At 40.3% G+C, this 21109-nt stretch overlaps 2 protein-coding genes across 6 annotated transcripts; one reads left to right on the top strand and one right to left on the bottom strand.

The window, feature by feature from the left end:
• Positions 1–1502: 1502 nt before the first annotated feature.
• LOC131235600 (cyclin-H1-1) lies at positions 1503–15555 on the top strand. Of its 4 annotated transcripts, none has more exons than XM_058232840.1 (14): positions 1504–1714; positions 5261–5311; positions 8327–8405; positions 8505–8626; positions 8720–8793; positions 9519–9639; positions 9736–9804; positions 11016–11057; positions 11649–11726; positions 13810–13868; positions 14005–14089; positions 14847–14935; positions 15046–15120; positions 15233–15555. In XM_058232840.1, the coding sequence occupies exons 1-14, from the start codon at positions 1655–1657 to the stop codon at positions 15234–15236; spliced, it is 1008 nt and encodes a 335-aa protein (XP_058088823.1). In that variant the 5' UTR covers positions 1504–1654; the 3' UTR covers positions 15237–15555. The 4 variants fall into 4 exon arrangements, with proteins under 4 accessions (XP_058088825.1, XP_058088823.1, XP_058088824.1 ...); XM_058232839.1 differs by having other exon boundaries at positions 1505–1714; positions 15043–15120; XM_058232841.1 differs by lacking the exon at positions 9736–9804 and having other exon boundaries at positions 15043–15120.
• Positions 15556–15993: 438 nt separating this feature from the next.
• LOC131235599 (GTP-binding protein BRASSINAZOLE INSENSITIVE PALE GREEN 2, chloroplastic) lies at positions 15994–20320 on the bottom strand. 2 transcript variants are annotated; one of them, XM_058232837.1, is made up of 4 exons: positions 18708–20320; positions 17752–17919; positions 16722–17075; positions 15994–16350 (listed from the first exon to the last, which is right to left on the bottom strand). In XM_058232837.1, the coding sequence occupies exons 1-3, from the start codon at positions 20226–20228 to the stop codon at positions 16725–16727; spliced, it is 2040 nt and encodes a 679-aa protein (XP_058088820.1). In that variant the 5' UTR covers positions 20229–20320; the 3' UTR covers positions 15994–16350; positions 16722–16724. The 2 variants fall into 2 exon arrangements, with proteins under 2 accessions (XP_058088820.1, XP_058088819.1); XM_058232836.1 differs by having other exon boundaries at positions 15994–17075; positions 18708–20318.
• Positions 20321–21109: the final 789 nt, after the last annotated feature.

Here is a 21109-nt window from a genome sequence, read left to right as displayed (position 1 = left end):
AAATGACCCAGTTCCAATTGTCAGGTGGACCATACCACAGGAAACAGTCGTAATTGACTGTTAATAAGCCACTGAAGTTTTGGATCAAGCTGATATTCGGTTTTTTTTTTTTTTTTTTCTTTCCTTCATCCAGATTTATGTCACTATATCAACAGGTTGAATGGAAAACAAACATTACGGTGGGCCTAGCAAGTTTTTAATGGTAGGTCGTTCTATCCCCACTGTTTCCTATGGCATGGTCTACCTGAGAATTGGTTTTGCTTCATTTTTGGGCTAATGCTCTAAAATGATATGATAGAATGGATGGACGGAGTGAATATGGAATGCATGCATCCAGGTGGGCCCCACAGTAAGGGCCCCACCGTGTTGGGTCACTCCGGAGCGCACCTAATCCGCTCCCCGTAGGCCTGGTCTTAGAAACAAAAGTTGGACCAGCCTTTGGTTTTTTTGGTTCGCTTGGACCAGCCCGACAAACCGGTAGGATTCAGCACCAATGCGGGACTGTCGGTCCCACCGTGATATATGTTTCTTATCCATGCCGTCCATCTGTGTTTTCCATCTCATTTTAGGGTATGAGCCCAAAATTGAAGCATATCCAAGCTCAAGTGGACCACACCACAGGAAACAGTGGGAATTGAAAGCCTACCGTTGAAAACTTCCTGGGGGCCACAGAAGTTTTCGATCAAGCTGATATTTGTGTTTTCCTCTCATATATGTCTCTGTGACCTTATGAACTGGTTGGATGACAACCTGTAGGCCAAAGGAAGGTTGCAACGGTGGACGTACATCATTATCCCACTGTTTTCTATGCTGTGGTCCACTTGAGATTTGGATATGTTTCAACTCGTCAATACCTAAAATGAGCTGTAAAAACGGATGGACGGCGTGGATAATTACACATATATCACAGTGGCCCCACAGAGTTTACTCACCACGCTATGATCCGGAAACGGATTGGCTACTCGCCCTGCCACCAGCCAATGGCTGGTGTTCGGTGCTCCGTGGGCCCAAAATGATGTATGTGTTTCATCCATTCCATCCATATATTTTTCTAGATCCTTTTATGGTATGAGACAAAAAATGAGTTATACAAAAATCTCAAGTGGACCACATTATAGGAAACAGTGTTGAATGAAGTTCAACCATTAAAATTTTTTTGGGGCCATAAAAGTTTTGGATTGAGCTGATATTTTTTTTATCCATTCATCTGGGTCTTTATGACCTAATCAACAGACTGGATGTCAAATAAACAGTACAATAGACCTTAGGAGGATTTTAATGGTGGATATCCAATCAATATTGTTTTCCTGTAGTGTGGTGTACCTGAAATTTATATTCCTATAATTTTTGGGAACAATCACTGAAATGATCTTTTAAAATGGATGAACGGAATGGATGAAACATGTACATCATGGTGGGGCCTACAGAGCACCGACCATCAGCCACGGGGCTGGTGGCAGGGGGAGTAGACAATCCGTTCTCGCTATAATCCACGTCCATGACCTACGTTCTCGTATGAGCACTTTCCTCTCCATTCCCACCATTTCAGCCACTTTCGAGCTTCTCTATTGCCGATTTTCTCATTCTAAAATCCCCATTTTTCTCAAAATCTCCTTTTTATTTAACAGGAACTCGTCTAGGGTTCGGATCTCCAATGGCCGATTTTCAGACATCAACTCATCGATCGACGTGGATTTTCACACCGCAGGATTTGGTAAATTGATGCCGCTATCTTCTTCTATTCCTTCAATTTTCATACGAGGGAGAAGAAGCTATTCACACCCACCCTTTTGATAGATACACCCTTCCTCACTACTGTTGGTGATGCAATGTTAGCATTTTGGGGGTGTGCCCATTAATCAGGGTGGTTGGAAAAATCAATCCCCTTTGAATAGTCTAGCTCTTTCTTTTGATCGAAATAATTCATGCCCTTTTTTAAAAAAAAATCGTGACACTTTAAAAATTGTATTATAAAAGAAATCCATTTTGCTGAAATTTCGTAATTTACCGATTGATGACACGAGAGTTTAGAATAGTTTAGTATTTTATAATGATATACTTGATAAGTGTTGTGGCCAACAGTGCCACTCACAAATCGGCTACTGATTCAAGCAAACCCACAAACACCTTGTGTGCACAACTGACAACACCAACTGCGCCAAGAATCATTTGCAACCAAATAAGGGAAAATAAATGGGAGAAGAATGCACTAACACACAACCGCAATCCACAAGAGGTAGAAGATTTATGTGGTTCACTACAACAGGTTATATTCATGGGCAAAACAGCAAGCAAACGAATCCACTATCAAAAGGAGATTACAATGATACCATGGGTTGCCTCTTCTCCTTTACAACAAACCATGTGCAACTCTCACACTGTCATCTTTGCTGCCGGAAGATGCCTTTGGAGATCACCTTGATACTAGGATTTAATTAAGAAGAAAAAACCCTTCTCACTTCACCCATTTCTCTCTCATGCTACAAAACCCCCAAATTCATTTTTCACCCTTTAGCTCAATATAACTTGCCCTATATGACAACAACTCAAGTAAAATGTCTAAAGTACCCCCTAGAGGTTTTTTTTTCTTTCAGAAAGGCAGTACCTCCTAGAGGTGTACATAGACAATTCTATATAGACTCTTACTCAATGGCTATATTACAAGTTATAACACACTAAAAGGACTAACTGCATGTGACATTGATTTTAGCATCACTCACTAATAATAATATTAGTTATTGTTAAAAATGTATTAGTTTTGAGGGATTATGCAGTGCGGAATCTGAGAAAATAGCGTTTGATCGGATTTTGTTTTGTACGGGTCAGGCCCATGGTTCAGTGTTTCACACCACCGATGTGGTGGGGCCCACCTTGAACAACCCATAAACTAAGATCTCCCAGATTGGAAGATCATTGCCTATTTCTTTCATAGCTGTCTGTTTGCTCTCGACTAGAATGAAGAGTTAAAGTTTTCTTATGCGGGAAAATTTTTATTTTGGTGCATGCTCCATCCATTGAGGGCCCCAAGTACACCCACTTTTTAAAAAGAGCAAACTGTGGGTATTCTTGGGGTCAAGCATTGCATGATATCTCTAAATTAGACTATAAATTTTATTTTATTTTGAAAGATAACAAGATATATATTAAAGAGAGAAAGATTATAAGAAAGAAAAAAGAAAAAAGAAGAAAAAAAAAAGGGAAAACAAGATTCCGCCGAGGAGGCGGAAGCAAGCTAAACTCCTAAAAATAGAAAATCAAAATCCTTTAAGGCCTGTTTGGGCAAACGGCTTTAGGTGTATTGAGGTGTATAGAATTACATTGCCAGGTGCAGTTAATGCCGTCAGTGGAGGGTCGGGTGGTTTGGCCGTAGACGCCAATCCCATACCCAGCATCGGTTCTGTTTGGGTGTTGTGGTATTGCAACCATCCCACCCACTAATCCTGTTTGGAAAACCCAAGAATTGCTTCTAGAAACCGTTACAACCTTACATGTTTGGGAGTGGAAACGGATTGGCTACCCTCCTTGAATCCGAAATCAAAGTAACCCCAAAAATCCAAATCAGAACATTGCAACCAGATCAAATAAAAAATTTAAAAATTTAAAATAAAAATAAAATCAAATAAAAATCAAATGAAGCAAAACAAGAAACCAAATGAAAAACTAACAAGATCCTACGTTGAATCCAGAATCAAACAAAACCCAAGAACTTAAATCAGAATATTACAACTAGATCAACCGCGAAAACAAAAACAAAAGCCCAAATGAAGAAGAACCCAGATGCAGATCATGCCAATAAAGGAACATAGAATTTAATTTTTTTTTAAAAAGTTCCACCTGGCAACAAAAATCAATAAAAACAGAATCAGATCTGGGAAAGTTAAGCACACTTACTTGGTTTTAGAGGAGAGCATGGTGTCTTAGACCTGCCAGAGAGAGAGAGAGAGAGAGAGAGAGAGAGAGAGAGAGATGCAGATGGAAATGACGAAATGGGGGATTGGAGAAAGAAGTTGCTGCTAAAATGCAGACATCTCGAGCAGAGATTTTGGGGAATTTTGGGGAGAGAGAGAGAGAGAGAGAGAGAGAGAGAGAGAGAGAGAGAGATTGCTAGTACTGCAGAAGACTGAGGGAAGGAAAATACAGGGACTAATTGGTAAATATATCAGTTGGGTATGTCTGTTTTACCAGCAGCATGCCGCAGACAAGCAGTAGTAGTACCAGTCTCCAGGGATGGGCTCGAGAAGATATCGCCAGCAGCGAGAAAACCAGGGAGGGATTTGCGAATCCCTTGTCTCATCACCTCAAATCCAGCGCTATATCCTATCCACCCTAAACCCTCGCCGCCCAAACAGGCTATCATACGGCAACTGCTGGATTTGAGAATCCAATCCCGTGTAATCCCTCTTAATACACCCAAAGCCGTTTGCCCAAACAGGCCCTTAGAACATCTACTTGAGCGGCCTATTCTATCAGGTTTAAATAAATCTATGACCTTGACTAATCTAGGAAACCACATGTCAAGAATTTTTATCCTAAACATTTTAAGCCTATTTATAAATTTGCTTATGTAAATAAAAAATAAACACAAGCTTTTTTCTGGTCCTAATCCACCCATTGTACCACCATACATGGGTCACTCTCTTGGTGACTAGAAGTAGAACCATTATTTGGTGAGTCCCATTGTGAATGGCCCAAGCTTGAAACAATTTATCTATTGGGTGCTCCTGCCCATCTGGCCAAAGGACTTTTTACAAGTGAAATTTGGACCATTGGCCTTTTTATCTTTAATGGTTCATTTGTGGGCTGGTGTGGGATTTGCCGACCACCTAAGTAGGGTAATCTTCTTAATATTGGCCATCAGTTGTAGGCTCTGCATGATTAATGGCTCCAGTCATGGAACATTGACCCTATGTTCAGTGGAGGGCTTGAGGACTAATGGTCCTACAGAGCTATTTGCCTCTTCACCAATATGTAGTTTGAGTTGCAGATTTGCACACGCGCGCGCACACACACACACATATAAAATACTTCATGACAAGTCTTCTTCCATGTTGATGCTGACCTGCTAAGTATAGCTTTAGTAGATTTCCATTTCCGAAAGACCTCATGATTACCTTTCAAAAAAAAAAAAAAAAGAGTTTTCTTCTACATTTATTCTGTTGATATCTGGTTAAAGCAAAAAAAAAAACTCTCATGTAGACGTTTGTAGGCTCTTGGCATTCATTTGACTGTTCTTTTTCTTTTTCATCTTTTCACTCCATAGTTGGAAAAATATCAAGCTTCAAATCAAAGAGCTATAAAAACACTTGAGCAGGTTTGGCTTCCATCTTAGTTCTTTGTTTGTGAATTTTCTTGCTTAATATTTCCTTATGAGCAGTTCTGTTATTTCCGTATACCCACATGTTGTGCAACATCTAGGCTATGTGTTTAGCATGTGAACTCTGAAGCTGGTTTCCTCATTATGATTGTGGATATTCACATCTCGTATTATCAAGCTCATATTACTCCAATCTGGCACCAGTTACAAACTACAAGGTGCACTTTTAAGACATGCTTATATTGTAACACGCCATTACTTCAACCAACTTAATACAAAATCGAATTCCTTTCCACATCAATTCTTTGTTAACAGCGCAATATGTTGGTATGGGAAATGCTGCCATCTCAATGTATGTCAGACCCCCAACCAATGATACCCTTGTCTTTGAAACATTAGTCCTACGAATTACATAATCGGTTCCCATTTGGAGAAGACGCTCCATATTTTTGTGGAATATCAGTATTTCCAGTTCAAATTGTAGCTCAAACTAGTGTTTTAAATAGTTTACTCTATATAGATTAGCTTAGCTTTCATGCTACATAGCTCATGAAAGTAACTCAAGTCATGTTTAACCTACGCCATATGCTATGTAGCTTACACTACAAGTTATTTTTTCACTAAGCATTAAAATTAATTAGTGTTTTCAATTCAGCCCTGTTGAGAAAATGGGTTTGGAGATTTGGTTCTAAAAAGAGTTTTTGAAATCTATTATCGTCGTCTCGTCGGAAAATACAGTTCTTCTCCCTCGAGCTGGTGGATCGACAATTCTTCCCTTTATAGTGCTTCTCATCTTCAGAAGGTGGTTGCGAGTTTTGCTCGTGAAGTTTTCCCTAGTGTGAGTTTTGTGGTTGGAGATGGGCTTAGAGTTAGGTTTTGGTAAGATTTCAAGTATAGAGAGTCCCCTCTTTGTTCCGAATTTTTGAGTCTAGCTTCGCTTTGCCTTGCCCCCAACGTATTTATTGCCAGTTGCATTTCATCTTCGGGGGAAAGGGGAGTGTGGGTCCCCCTTTGCTAGCGCAATTTATCTAATGAGGAGTTTGAGGACATGGTCCATCTTTTGGACCATTTGCAGGTTCTCCAACCTTCTCCAGGTGTCTCTGATTCGATGGTCTGGAGTCGCGATAGATCTGGACACTTCTCTTTGAAGTTTCTCTATCTTCTAATTTCTGGCTCTGTCTCAGCCGTAAGTCACAACGGGCGTGTTTGGACTTCTGACACTCCTTTAAAAGTTGTTGCCTTCACGTGGCCCGTCTGCAGGAACAAGATTTTGACCATCGATAATCTTCTTGAAAGGGCAATGGTCCTCCCAAATGCTTGCCTCCTTTGCCTATGTGATGCATAGTCAGCGGATAACTTATTTATTCACTGTCACTTTGCATTTGAAGTCTGGAGCATCATCTTCGTCTCTTTCGGTGTTGCTTGGGTGATGCCTTTCTCCATTGAAGGCTTCTTTTGCTCCTGCATGGTGGAGCTTTAGAGAGAAAAAGCAGCTTGAGATGGAGGATTGCTATACTCACGGTCCTCTGGTTCATTTGGGCCGAAAGGAATAACCGTTGTTTTAGGGATCCTCTTCTTTTGGGGTTGTTAGCAAGGCTAAGCTTTGCATAAGGGATTGGATGCTTGATTAATCCATTCCCTTCCTTTTATCTGGGTTGGGGTTGCCTTTGTCTTGGGTTTGGGCTTCCCTTTTGTGGCTGAGCTTTCCTTTGTATTTGGGGTTTGGAATCTCTTGTACTTGGGGTTTCGAGTCAGTTTTTTTTTTTTTTTGCCTTTTGGCTTTAGTAATCTTCGCAAAAGAAAGATGATCCTTCCAAATATATGGGTTATGTGTGTCCAAGATGAGGAAACACCGGATCATTTATTCATTCATTGTGCTTTGCTGGGCAACCGTGGGAAAAGTTCTTCAATCTATTCGGAGTGACATGGGAGATGCCTAAATCTATTGGACAATTCCTTATGATGTAGCATGGAGGTTTTTCAAGTAAGTTGGGGCTAAAAGTTTGGCACACTCTTATTGCCGGGATCTGGTTTCTATGGCTGGAAAGAAATAACTGGTGCTTTAGGAATCGTGTGGGGCGAGTGGTGGAGTTTTTTCATAGGGCGAAGATGCATGTAATGGAATGGGCAATAGCATCAAAAACTGGTGAGTGGGTTCCTGCAAGCTGGGCAGAGCTGTGATGGCTCTTTGGGGCCTTTTGTAAAGTGTAATCTTTGTATATTCTGGCTGTGGCCTTTTTCCTTAATAAACTGTTTCTCAATGTTCAAAAAAATAAATTCAGTTCATTCCCCAAAAAACAGTGTTTTCCATGTTTTGTTACATGTTTCTATTTTTGATAAAAATTAGTTAACAATTTCAATGATTTGAGCAAAGTAAATATAACTAACATCATTAAATCAGTACCCATGGCCATTTCTTTATATTTGTATTAACGTTTGCCCTATTTTTCCTATTATTTTTATGATGTGTTTGTTTTTACCAAGTATCATGAAATATCGTTATTAATCAGTCTAGTTTGGTGCAAAACATCATGAAATTTTATGATATTCAATGCAACCACGTGCAACCTTAAAAATCTAGAAGTAGCGTATAGTTTACACTACATGCTATGTAGCTTATGCCTCACGCTTCAGAGGGGTGAACACTACACTACACACTATTCACTATTTAAAACAGTAAGCCAAAATATTTTTTTATGAAGAATTGATTTGTGATACATTTTTCCACATAGACATGATTCGCAGATATCGAAAATGAATGCCAAGGCACAAATATAAATAGGCAGAGAGTATTTTCGTTGCTGTTATTTAATGTTTCAGCTGTATGTCATCATGGATCCCATATTAGTATGCCAATGTGCTGCCCATATTGGATTATATGCTTTACAGCTCCTTTTTCCTCATGTGAATGGTTTCCCCACCAAGAAATATCTATATTTTTGTATGTTTCTTCTTGACATTCAAATAGCACATTTCTTCATGTTGATTTTAGTTACCTAATATTCCTTGAAGTATGGAGCCACACGTTTGGAAGTAGATGTTGATGGGTCATTATCATACCCCAAACCACAATTTGAAGGAAAAGATAATGGTAAGAACTCTTACTAATATCGTAGAGGTGGTCTGTTTTATGACTTGTTTGTTTCTCTCAGTTCTTTCCTACAAAGAATCTTTTATACTATGGATGCAGTTGTTGATCGGCATTCCCTTCCAAAACCACTTAATGCTGAAGAGGAGCAACTTATGCGGGTGTTCTATGAGCACAAAATTCAAGAAGTCTGTGGAGCTTTCGGATTTCCACATAAAATTCAGGTCGCTAATTTTATTGCCTGGAAATCAAGGCCACATATATTAGAGGTTACATCATCATCATTTCTCAAAACAAATCTGCTTCGTGCTTTGCAGGCAACAGCTATAATATACTTTAAAAGGTTCTACTTACAATGGTCAGTAATGGAGCATCACCCGAAACACATAATGTAAGATTCGATTTTGGTCTTTTTCCTCGGTAGGAATTCCATCGTAATAATCAACCATTTTTTATGATGAATGTATAAAAATGGTATGCTTCCTGTGTCAATCTTTCCCGGAGCAGAAAATAAGATTAAGCAATTCTATTTTCACAAAAATTAGGAGATATGTATCACTTTTCGTTTGTATGGGATTGCTGGGCCTATAACTTTTTTTTAAAGGTGATGACATTTTATTGGATAAAGCGCAAAGCTGAAGTGTACAATACAAATTTACATCCCTGCTAGAAGCAAGCAACCATTTATTTTGGTCAAAATCCTTCATACAAGAAGCCCACTCTATGACATCCATTTTAGCCCTTTTATATCCATCCATCTCTGACCCATTTTTTGTTTTGGAAGCATCGGTCGTTCCTCTCCCTCCAAATCGTCCACAACACAGCCATCATAACTAATTTCTGCATTGTGGCCTCCTATGCTACAATCTGGAAATTTTCAACTGATGGAATCAGCTCTCTATGTAGCATTTTCTTTGGCTCTGTAACTACTGCTGGATGCTTCAGGCGGTCTTGATTTTGCTTTCATCCTTTGTTTTCCTAGGCAACATTATGGACCCAATCTCACTATCTACGGTTTCACTTAACCTTAGCATTCCCTGTTCTTTGTCATTTCATGGTATCTTGATCATGGAATTGAAGTAACCTTTTATTATTATTTCTTTTACTGATGTACAGGCTAACTTGCGTATACGCATCTTGCAAGGTGGAGGAAAATCATGTATCAGCTGAGGAGCTTGGCAAGGGGATTCAACAGGATCATCAAGTGATCCTCAATAATGAGATGATTGTTCTTCAGGCATGGATATGCTTTGCACACTATTATTGGTCTTTTTAGCTGATTTCCAGCACGTCCTTTTGAGTTTTGACCTTTCTAATATTCAACTGTTTGCAGAGTCTTGGATTTGATCTTATTGTTTTTGCCCCGTATCGGTCAATTGAAGGCTTTGTTGATGATATGGAGGTGAGTTGAGGGATATTCATGGTTGGCATGGACATATTTGCATACATTGCTGTTAAAGAGGTGTACTCTTCTTATTTACGGGCCTCTTTGATAGTGGGGGAAAGCATAGCAAAACATGTTGACATGACCTTTCAGGGCATTTGATTTTGCAATATGTTTGGGAATTGCCAGTGGTAGATTCCTTTATTAACTTTCCTCTCAGAAAAAAGAAGATTTCTTTATTAATTCAATATATGGAAATGAGAGAAAACATGCATTCTTTGGAAAGCCAGCGAGAAACAAGGTGATCATTTAGTCTCCTCATCTTTAGTATATAGTAATGAGGACCTATCTCTAATGCTATTACTCCTCTCCTCATCCAAAGACTAATCTAGCATGTTTTTTAATGATCTGAACCCTTCATTCATCAAAAGGCAAGTTAAAAGGACATATAGACAAAACATGACATCTATGAAACAATCCTAACCATGTGAAAAATGTGTCCATCAGATCACAGTTGTTGGGAGTTTTCAATTTCAATATTCTTTTTTTTTGGTGTTTGTGTATTAATGAACAGTTTTGATCATCATCTTAGATGTGTGCTTTCAGAGTAGGAGAGCGAAACGGGAGGTGCTTTCAGAATAGGAGATCTTCGATTGAGGAGGTCATTAGGGAAGTCAAATGTAGACGTCTTGGGTTTGGCTTCTGTTGGAAAGGCACTTAACCCTGCTAGTCTCTCCTCTGTTTTGAGTTGTAGAATTGGGTTGTATTCTTTTGTGCTCTTTGCACTCTTCTAATAAATTTCTTGTTATCCCTCAAAAATAATAATAACAATAATAATCTTAGATATATGCTGCGTGCACAAGATAGAAGTCCATAATCCATATGTACTCCATATGCTTTAGTATTTTGTTGTTGTGTGCCGTAACATTTCTCATATAAATCCATTTGTTTTCATGTCTATCAAACATAGGAAAGAAGCCACCCTTTAACTTCTGCATTACAACATTTGCAAATCAAACAGGCCCTTGTTTTGGGAATCCTCTAATTTCCCATGAATTCAACTGGCCGCTGAAGTCATTATTAACTTTTCCTTGCTTTTACTGCCTACCAAACGGGCCCTAAGGACTTAGCTTCTTTCTTCATTTATGTCATGTTGGTTCTTGCATGTTGCTTCTTTTAAAGACTATTATCGTCATTGTAGATGGTTTACTTTTATGTTGGTTTTCCAGGATTTCTGCCAAGCCACGGATGGCAAGGTACAAAAGTTTAAGGTAATATTGCTGCTATAATTTTTATGGTGAGAAGGAATATGAAGGCTCGTTTTCCCGCTAGGATCTGTAAAGTCAACCCCAAATAGCTGGGATAAAGCTATGATGATGATGATTTGACTTTTATGTTGTCCTGATGGGATAGAATATGGTTTCATCTTTGTAAGTCCTTGCTAGTACTTTAGAGAACATATATCAAAATTTACATGAAAAAAAGGATGAGGAAGACCTAAGGAATTGAGGTGGTGAGAAGGGATATGGAGGCTTGTCCCGTGCCAAGGCTAGGGTCTCAGATAGGTTTGATTGGCAATACAAGATTAACAAAGCCAAGCCAAATAGCTGGGGCAGGGATATGATGATGATGACGTTTCTAATTTCTACCTATCTACACATTGTCTTAGTAAAGCATCGTTTGGCTCATCTCGTTCTGTGAAATATCTTAAATGCTACTCCTCTCATGTCTCAGCAAGAGCTTAATGTCAATTTTTTTTTTCCTTGCTTCTATGTTATCAATAGTGATTAATAGCCTATGATTGCAATTCCTTTTCCTTTGTTGGACATCTTGTTTATTTATCTGTTTTAATATCTTCCTAGGATTTGCGAGAAACTGCGAAGTTGGAGGTAGATAGAACTATGCTAACTGATGCGCCACTTCTCTTTCCCCCTGGACAGGTATCCATCATCCCTGATGAACTTCATGCTATTCCTACTTCAATGTCTCTTCCACATTGCTCTTCAATTTCCACAAACACTTAAATAACAGCAAATAATTCCCTTCGTGCAAATCTCATTCTTTACCAATTATGATAGCATTTGAAACACTGCCAGAGTTCTCTTCCTCATAAGTGACATTTGCTTTATGTTTTAGGTCTTGATGGATTGATTGTTGATTGGGCTGTAGGAGATTGTGTGTGGGTATGCATGTTGCATGTATTTATATGTGGAGTAGTGGGTATTATTGTGTATCTTTTTCATTGGAGGTCCTTCAGGACACCATTTCTTTTTTATGTTAGCGCTTTATAGTAAAGGGGTATTAGATGAGAGGGAGGGAGGGATCACACTTGACAGTTTCCCAGAAGGATTGGAAGAACTCTATAGGGAAACCGTTGGGAGTCTTGGGACCTGGGGCTTTATCTCTCCCTAAATCCCAAACAGCACTTTTAACCTCTTCCAGGTCCACTGGTCTTTCAAGATGCACAGCTTCTTTTTCCGAAATGGACTGGAAAGGCAGCTCATGAACAGAAATATTAGTGAAGTCATTGGTGGATTGGAAGTGGGATCTTTTTCTTAAGAGAGGCAATTCACTTTGGAAGATGCTCCCATTGGGTATCATGTAGGGAATTGGGAGGGAGAGAAACAGAAGAATTTACTGATAACAGAAGACTCAATAAACATGTTATGGATATCATTGGCAATGCTAGGCTCCAGTGGGAAATTATCTAGGAAGAGTTTTGGAATGAATATTTCCATATGTGGTAAGAGATTGGAAGGCTGTGGCGGATACTGATGTGTGAAATGGGAGCCTGAGCACAAGCGGGCTCTACTTCTGAGGATTCATGGAAGCTCAGCTTTGATGGCAGCTTGAAGGGATACCCAGGATTTGCAGGCAGTGATGAGGAGGGTGGAGTTGTTAGAGGTGAGAATGAGGAGATGATGTCTGCCTTTTGTGGTCCATTTGGGATGATGGGTTCTAACAAACCTTAAACAACAGCTCTGAGACAGGGCATCTGTCTATTCAGTGTTTCCTTTTCAGGGCCAGATGATCATGGAAGGAGACACTCTGTACATTACTAAGTTAACCTCTCTAGCAGCACTAGAACTATGAGAATTATTGTTTGTATCGAGGGAGATCTGCAACACTGTTTTCTCTTTTTAATGTGTTTTTTCGCCTTGTTCTTGTAGGGAGAGGGTAACAAGTTTGCTGATTTGTTAGCCAAGGACTTCGTGAGCAGATGGTCACTTGTTGTCCGCAACACTGTTCCTCTTATACTTTCAATTATTTGTTCTGTTTTCTCCCCTTGAATAAATTCAGTCATTCATCAATTAAAACAAAAAAGAAAGAAAGAAAAAAAAAAAAAAAAAACACCTCCATTGTAGCATGTGAAGAAATTGACAGAGAAACATTGAAATTTATTTATTTTTTATGGCAATTGTTCTACCAAACCACTCTGTCAAGGGCCAGACCTTCAGTTAGACCATAGGTCATCAAGTCTTTTCTTACTACTTCCATCCATGTCCATGTGGGCCTTCACCTTGCCATTTTAGAGCCTTCAACTTGTACCAACTGCTCCTAACCTGCACGGTTCTTGTTATCCATTGTCCATGACCAAACCATCTAAGTCCACTTTCCCTCATCTTTTTACTTATTGGTACATAGTGTTAGTTCCCCCGAATGCATTCATTTCTAATTCTATCCTTCTTAACATCCTAATGTCAGCTAAACTTATCGCTCAAAATAAATAAATAAAAATAAATTTCAGGTACACTAATCGAATGAATATGTTGTTCTTTAACTGCCCAACATTCTATCCCATAAAGCATTGCTGGTCTTATAGCGTGGGAAAGTTCTCTGTGACAATATTTTATTAAGCGACCATCTTGTGGGATCATATTATGACAACTGCTGGCCTAGGGCTTATCTGGGACTTGTATGCTGGTTGGGATCCTGATTAGTTGTGTTTCTCTTTACCCTCTTCTATGCAACTACTCTATTTGTTTAAGGCTCGAAGCTACCTCTTTTCCCCATTTGGTGCAGTTGGCATTGGCTGCCTTGCGTAGGGCAACTGAGGTACACAAAGTTCTCGATTTTGAGAGGTTCTAAACTTGTTCCTTGATAACCTTCAAATAGGATTTAACATTAATCTATCTTTCAATTGAACTTTTTTCCCCCATTCCCATGTTAACTGGCATTCCAATCTTCTACTCCTAACTGCATGCATGAACTTTGCAGATACTTGGAGAGCATTTTCTCCCGACAACGTTCTACCCACACTATATCCGAGCTAATTGGATCTCTGAATGCCATTGATTCTTGGGTAACACCTTATCACATTTCAGCTGCACTTGTAATTTAGGTTGTATGGATTTCCCTTTTTTGTTTCTAGAAATTGATTGCTATTTTGCGACAATGACAACTGTGGTATCCACATCCATCACAATCTTGCGACAATGACATGTTTAGGAAAGAGCTCTTATACATTTTAGAAATCCATCGTAGTGTTCATTAAGACCATTTTGATGCACAAATAAATCAAATGATGAAGTGATGCATCGAATTGCATTGATGTAGTAGCCCCAGCTTTTGTGTCCAATATTGAAGTGATGCAACTGTCCCAATTCACATCTGATCCTTCAATACAAATGCCAACGTCATGGAAATTTGGTCATTGCCACTTTCTTAGGCTGCCAACCTTTGCAATTAAATTCAATATGCATCCAAATACACCTTAAATAAAGCTGGATTGAAAAATGATGCTGAACTCAAAGAAGGCCTCAATTTGTTATGGATTTCCATGAATGACGTTGGAACTTATATACTGTTTGTGGCTTCATGGGACTTGATGGTTGCTACAGGCGTTCTGCTGAATCTCACACACACAGATGGGTCTCACCATTTACATGACCTGGCCTGAAAATCAGGACAGGCTCATCAGGGCCACACTTGTACACAAAGAATGGATTTTTCTAAAGTCCCAAGTTCAACACTTTTGATATCAGCACTTTGCTATCAACATCACTGTCGTAGTTTGTTTCTTCTCTGACGGAAGTCGCTTTCCACTGCCTTTTGTACAGGTGAGGGAACTCAAAATACCCACAGCAAAAGATATGAGGCATATTGATCGAAAATTGAAGAACTGTTGGGATCCGAGCTCACAAGACGAGTACTTTCTAGATGCTCATCACCCTAAAAAAATGATTTTTGTTTTCCCCTTCTTCCTTCCAATCCGACTTGGCTATTGTTTACAATGTGGGTATGTTTTCATGGCAGTAGTAAGAAACGTGAGAAGAGATCAAAACACAAGTCCAAAAGAAGCTCGAATGAAGGGCAAGCAGCACCTTCAATATTGTCCGTGCTCAATTGTTACAGCCTATAGTTTTTTCTTGACTTGGGTGTTGTGACCGTCTTCTATCAAATTGTTGGCTTGCTTATATTATTCCCTTGTTACATTTTTTTTCAGGTAAAACTACTTGGCTGTATTTGGGAAAGGAGCTTGACATGCAGGGAAATTACAAATTAGCAGCTGAAGAACTCAGTGTAGCAGAAAACCCATCTCAATTTAGAATCCTTTTACAGGATTAGAAAAAATAGCTTGTATGAACAGCATTGCTTGCTTTGGTATTGTTAGGTTGAAGGAAATGCATTCCAAAAGTGTTTTTGAGTGTTTGGTCATGACCTAACATGTTCTTGGGCACCCATGCTGCAATGATTTTAACTGAGAGGGCTCTGTGGTGATTGCCATAAGCTTGTACATTCTGATGGGAAATTTGGCTTGGATGTTGAGATCATGTGCGCCAGTTTCCTTGTGCAAATCCTGACTTGGTTTGACAGGAGCAATCATAGGGGTGGCAATGGGCTTGTTACGGCCTGGTAGCATCCAGGCTTAGGCCCTTGGGCTTGGCACATATGAATTTAATATCCATACGTGTACTGCTTGCATACGAGGAGATTCCATTGGGCCCTACTACGCATAGGGTACACACCCTACGCTGGCCAGGTGATCATAGCCACAAAAACAGATTAGAGGAACATTGAGCATTGCAAATGGATGGTAAGATGAAGTAATAAAGTCCAACAGCTGACCTTCAAAGGGCGAAATTCCTCTAGCTGATGGTTAGGACCATTTTGTTAGTGTGGTTTTGGCATACAGCCCATCCCCACAATAGGTCACAAGACACGAACACTTCGGACCTTGCACACGTGTCATGACACACAAAGGGATGGTCGTAACTAACCTCAATATAAAGGTTTTGCATTGGATGATCAGTAAAAAATGGAGCATGCATTTCATCAATGCATCCTTTTAAGTATTCTGCATAAGATGCAGTAAAAAGAACGACTACAACTACCTAAACAATACACTAATCAAATATACCCCCACCCACTGATCTCTTCTGCACCTTTGTCAGCCGTAGATGAGTGAACTGTAGCGCTTCTTCACCACTATGATCATGTGTGGTCCACCAAAACCAGCATGCCTTGAAACTCGAGGAAAAGGGATGATGAGCTGTACATGGGACCATCTGCTGGGTACATGAGGCGCTTCATTGCCAAAGAGGAATTATCAGGCCCTGATGCCTAAGGATGTGGCTAATGTCTTGATGGGCCAGTTTGTAAAAGAGAATGTGGTTCAGATATCCAGACCGTTGATCAGATATCCTAACCCTTTGATCAGTCACCTATAGATGTATGGTCAGAAAACCAACACACTACAGGAGGGATGATCAAAAGATTGGATGGGTGGGTAGGATCATCCCAGTCGGAGTTTCTTGGTGGATGGGATCGTAATCAATGTTAGCTCGATGCATAGGAAATTATGTGATTCAGGGAAAGAACCATCAGTTCAATAGTCTGGATACTGGGCCACACTCGAAAGAAATGGATGCGTTGGGACACCAATCACATCCATCAAGACCCAACAACTCCTCTTAACTAGAATCCACAATTACCTTTCAGATGCTTGCCTCGGAAAGGGAATCACTTCTCTCATCTTCCAACTTCTTCATTTCTGCTTCAAGCCTGCTCTGGTGGCCGATGGCGTCGGATATAGCCTTTGGAAGTAAAAATCCGGCTCTCTCGAGAAACGGTGCTCTGTCTAGAACCAACGGCTCTCGTGGTGTTGTTTCGATGCCATCGTATATCCACAATGCCAGGGTGGCCTCACCTTTCAATCCCAATGAAAACCAGCCAAGCCCAGCCACTGCAATATCTATACAGTTGACTTCCCAGCTGATCCCAGACACCTTGAATTCTCTTTGTTTCCATTCGCCAAGTTCAGGCAGTCGATCTGCACCAATGGGTGGCTGAACACCAAAAACACAAAGTTGGGTGAAAATGCTATGGCGATGCAAGATGCAATGTAGAATGGTTGATGTAGCTTCCATTTGGCCTAAAAACTGTACATGCAGGACCCACCCTCAGGATATGCAAATTGTTCATGTGGTGGACCATGGCAGATGGCAGATACCCATCAGATGAGTCTAACAATCTGATATAGGCTGATTGCAATTGTCCATTTTTACAGGATTCCTACAACCATCTGATTGGGGAGATATTGGCCACTGCCCACCAGATCAACTGCAAAGGCTCCCAAGTGTTGGGTCCGACATGTACCATTGCTGCATTGGAAGAAATTCTCAGTCAAACTCGAGGAAAAAAAGGATGTGATTGAGGATCAAAACAATCAACAGTAACAACCTGTATTGGAGAAAACTGAAGGTAGATCCATGCTGACCACGTTTCAATAATGCAATCACATTCATACAGTCAGCTCGGGTTTTCAAAACGTTAAGAGTTGATAGGACCGCTCACATTTAAAAATTCAGAGTAAATTTTCATAAAATCACGACTAATCACTGGAAAAGACTCTTTGGCTAATTTGAATGATGGGTTTGCATACAATTTCGGTTTGGCAATTCTATTGAATGATAAGGACTTCTCTGAAAAGTGGCTTAAAAAGTCAGGAAGAAGATTTCAAACCTGCAGTCTGATACCAGCATGCTTTTCCCATATCTCATCTGCATTTTCTATCTTCCCCAAATGAAGAGAAACATTTGGTGACACCCAAACAGTGACATAAATGGTTGCTACAGAAGCCTGAATCAGGTCCAATCTCAGTAAAGCACCAATATGTACAGCCTGCCCAGCCTGCAGAATATGCAAAAAGCATTGAAATCAGTAGCTGATAAATACAAAGTGAAAATAATGAAGAACAGCACTCGATCTTAAGTCCAAAACCCATTTGATTTTTGAACCATAAACTGCTAATGCACTATAATTTTATGTGTGTATAGACTACCCAATGTTGCAGTATACTCGAGTTTATAGTCTGTTCAATCAAGGCCCATGGTTCAGTGATCCAGACCCAAAAATCTTCTCAACAAGGCAATCCCAACCTTGCAATGTATGGCTTGCAAAGAGATGGTTGAGAAGAGAAATTCATCATGGCCCCCACTCAAAGCCAGAAGAAGTAGAAGAAGAAAGCTCAATATGTGGCTAGGATATTCCAATCTACGAGATTTTTGGAACATCATCCATCCACAATGCGACGTAACAGATTAATGGTCTGGATCGCTAAACCATGTGTACAAAATGAAATAATCCAAGCATTCTATGCATACCCGCAGGTGATAATTCCTCCTAAAGATGTACCATGATGTAGTTCAGGTAGGCCAACGAAATGCTTGAAATGTATGGCATTGATATGCTCTAAAAATCTTCAGTTTAAACTACTAATGGTAGCCATCTATGGTCTTCGTATACTTACGGAACGGTAGTTACCCAATCAGCTAGTAAGGATCGATATCCTTATATGACAAAAGACAAACCAAGAAAAATATGCATACCAACCCGTATAAAATCATCTAAACAAGAACTCAAAAATCAAACAAACAGAATATCGATCCAAACAATAGCATATGGAATGAGAAACTTACCTTGATCCTATAAGTCCGAGGCTGCAGCTCCTTACGTATCTCAACCATCTTCTGTTCATCTCTGTTTAGTCTCATGGTCATCAGGTATGGATGCAAAAGGCCAGGAGTGTCATACATCTTCGCTTTCGCAGGCAAAATCCCCCCAATTCTCAATATCCCCAGTGTCGTTCCAGGCACTGCAGCTTCCGTCAGCTTCGATATTTTGACCCCTTCTCTTTTCGCGAACGCATTGATCAAAGTAGATTTCCCCGCATTTTGGGCACCGATCACCCACACATTCCCCCGTGGACCAGCTAATTCCTTGATGAAGGCCAACAAATTCCTAATACCCAAATCCTTACGGGCACTCACTAAATAAACGCCACTAAGCTTAGGGGCCCCACCAGCTTTAGCCCGGTTGCGGACCCACCTGTCCAACCTAGTCGGCGATACTTGCGAAGGAAGCAAATCAACCTTCGTTGCAACCAAAACAAGCTTAGGCAATTTGTTAAATCTCGAATCTTTTTTGCTCCCTTCCAATGCTTTGAACAATGACTTTGTGGCTCTCTTAGGAAAGGACCCGTCAAAATCGACACAATCAACAACCATGACAACCACACTGGAATTCCCACTAGGTTTCAACAAACGGGTGGCGATTAGCCGATCAAAGTCAAAATCGGGGATCAAGTTCTCGACCCTCTCATTCTTCACCTGCCCATAGTTCCTCAATGAGTGACAGCGGGCACAAACTGTGACTGCTTCTTCCTCCCTCCGAGCTTCCCGAGCCTTCTGCTTCTTCTCCGTTTTCGATATCTTCTTCTTTGCTTGCTTCTTCAAAGTCTCCTCTGTAATGTTTCCGTACCCAATGCCAGGAGGTGCAAAACCATCTAATTCTTTCTCCCATTTTTCCTCATCGTCTTCGATCTCCCAATCCGAATCCCAATCAATTTCACCATTTCTGGCTGACCCAACATCATTCCCATTGGAAAAATCCTCATCTTCTTCCTCTCCGCTATCTAAATCCGATAAAGAAGAAGAAATCCCATCTTGGGTCAATCCCATTTTCAATTCATATCCATCTTCTTCATCGAACTCATCGAATTCATGAAAACCGTCCGATTCTGAGACAGACCCAATTGAGATTTCCTCATTTTCTTTCTGAGAGACCCTCTTCTGATAAAACCCAGGAAGGTTTGGGTCCTTATCTTGCATGAAAACGCCACAGCCAGGGCAGATAAGACGCTTCTCATCTTCGTCTCTCCCTTCGCTGAACATCAGGTTTTGCTTTGGTTTCCTTCTTGTGGATTGAATTGGGGCTGGTTTTTCATTTGAGCATGAAATGGGAAGTGTTTTCTTGATTTTGGGAGTGAGTTTCATTGGCTTTTGATTGAAATGAATGCGGTGAAATGAAGTGAGAAGAGAAGAGAAAGAGACAGAATTACCTGAGAAAGGGTGAAGAGACTGAGGAAAAGATGTAGGATTTCTGCAGCCGCTGTTATTGAGAAGATAGAGATTTGAGGGATTTGGAGAGAAGATTGCCATTGCAAAAGATAGTTTTTTTTGGAGAGATTGAAAGAGAAACCTCTTTCTACTGCTAGTCTAGCAAAGTACTCGGCGGGTGTAGAGGGGAAGGGTATTATGGGTATTTCCAAAAGAGCTCGTTTTGCCTCTTTCCCAATTCACCATCCAGCGTGTATCCTTGTCCACTGGGGCCCACATGTTTAGTTTCTAATCATCGGAACCGTTCATGTTGTGAAGACTATGATGTACGGTCCAAATTAATAAAATTATACTAAGTATGAATTTGATCATCAGTGATGAGCTTAGAACGATAAAAAAAGAAAAAATTCAATGGCTTGCATTCAACTCTAAGAATCAAAGGATAGGATCATCACTGAACCGTTCCTAGAATGATAGCTTACATATGGTAGTAGAGAGAATGTGGACGGTGTAAATCACTGGACGATGTCAGATGTGGCCCCCATTAGCTGCGGTACACGATGGGCTCTGTGTCGCGACTGAGGCAAAACGAACACTTCCCATGGCTAAGTTCCTGTGGTAGGAAGCTACGTGAGGCCCACAGAGATGCCCGTGAGAAATCCACTCCGTCCATCAGTTTCTCAAGATCACAATAGAACAGAGGGCACAAATTCAGTCAGATCTAGAAGTCAGGTCGACCACAAGACAGGAAACAATGAGAATGGTAACATGCACTGTTGAGACCTTCCTGGAGCAGACCATAATGTTTATGTCATCCGGACGGTTCACAAGGTTATAACCACTGGAATAAACTGTGGGCACAAATATCATCCTATCCAAAACTTCCGCGGCCTCCACAGTTCCCAATGGTGGGCTTTTAATCCCTGCTGTTTCGTGTGGCGTGGTCCCACTGAGTTTTGCATCTGCCTGATTTTTGGATTCCT

The sequence above is a fragment of the Magnolia sinica genome, chromosome 19 (genome assembly GCF_029962835.1).
Source record: "Magnolia sinica isolate HGM2019 chromosome 19, MsV1, whole genome shotgun sequence".
NCBI lineage: Eukaryota > Viridiplantae > Streptophyta > Magnoliopsida > Magnoliales > Magnoliaceae > Magnolia > Magnolia sinica.
This window is presented reverse-complemented; position numbering and strand designations above follow the sequence as displayed.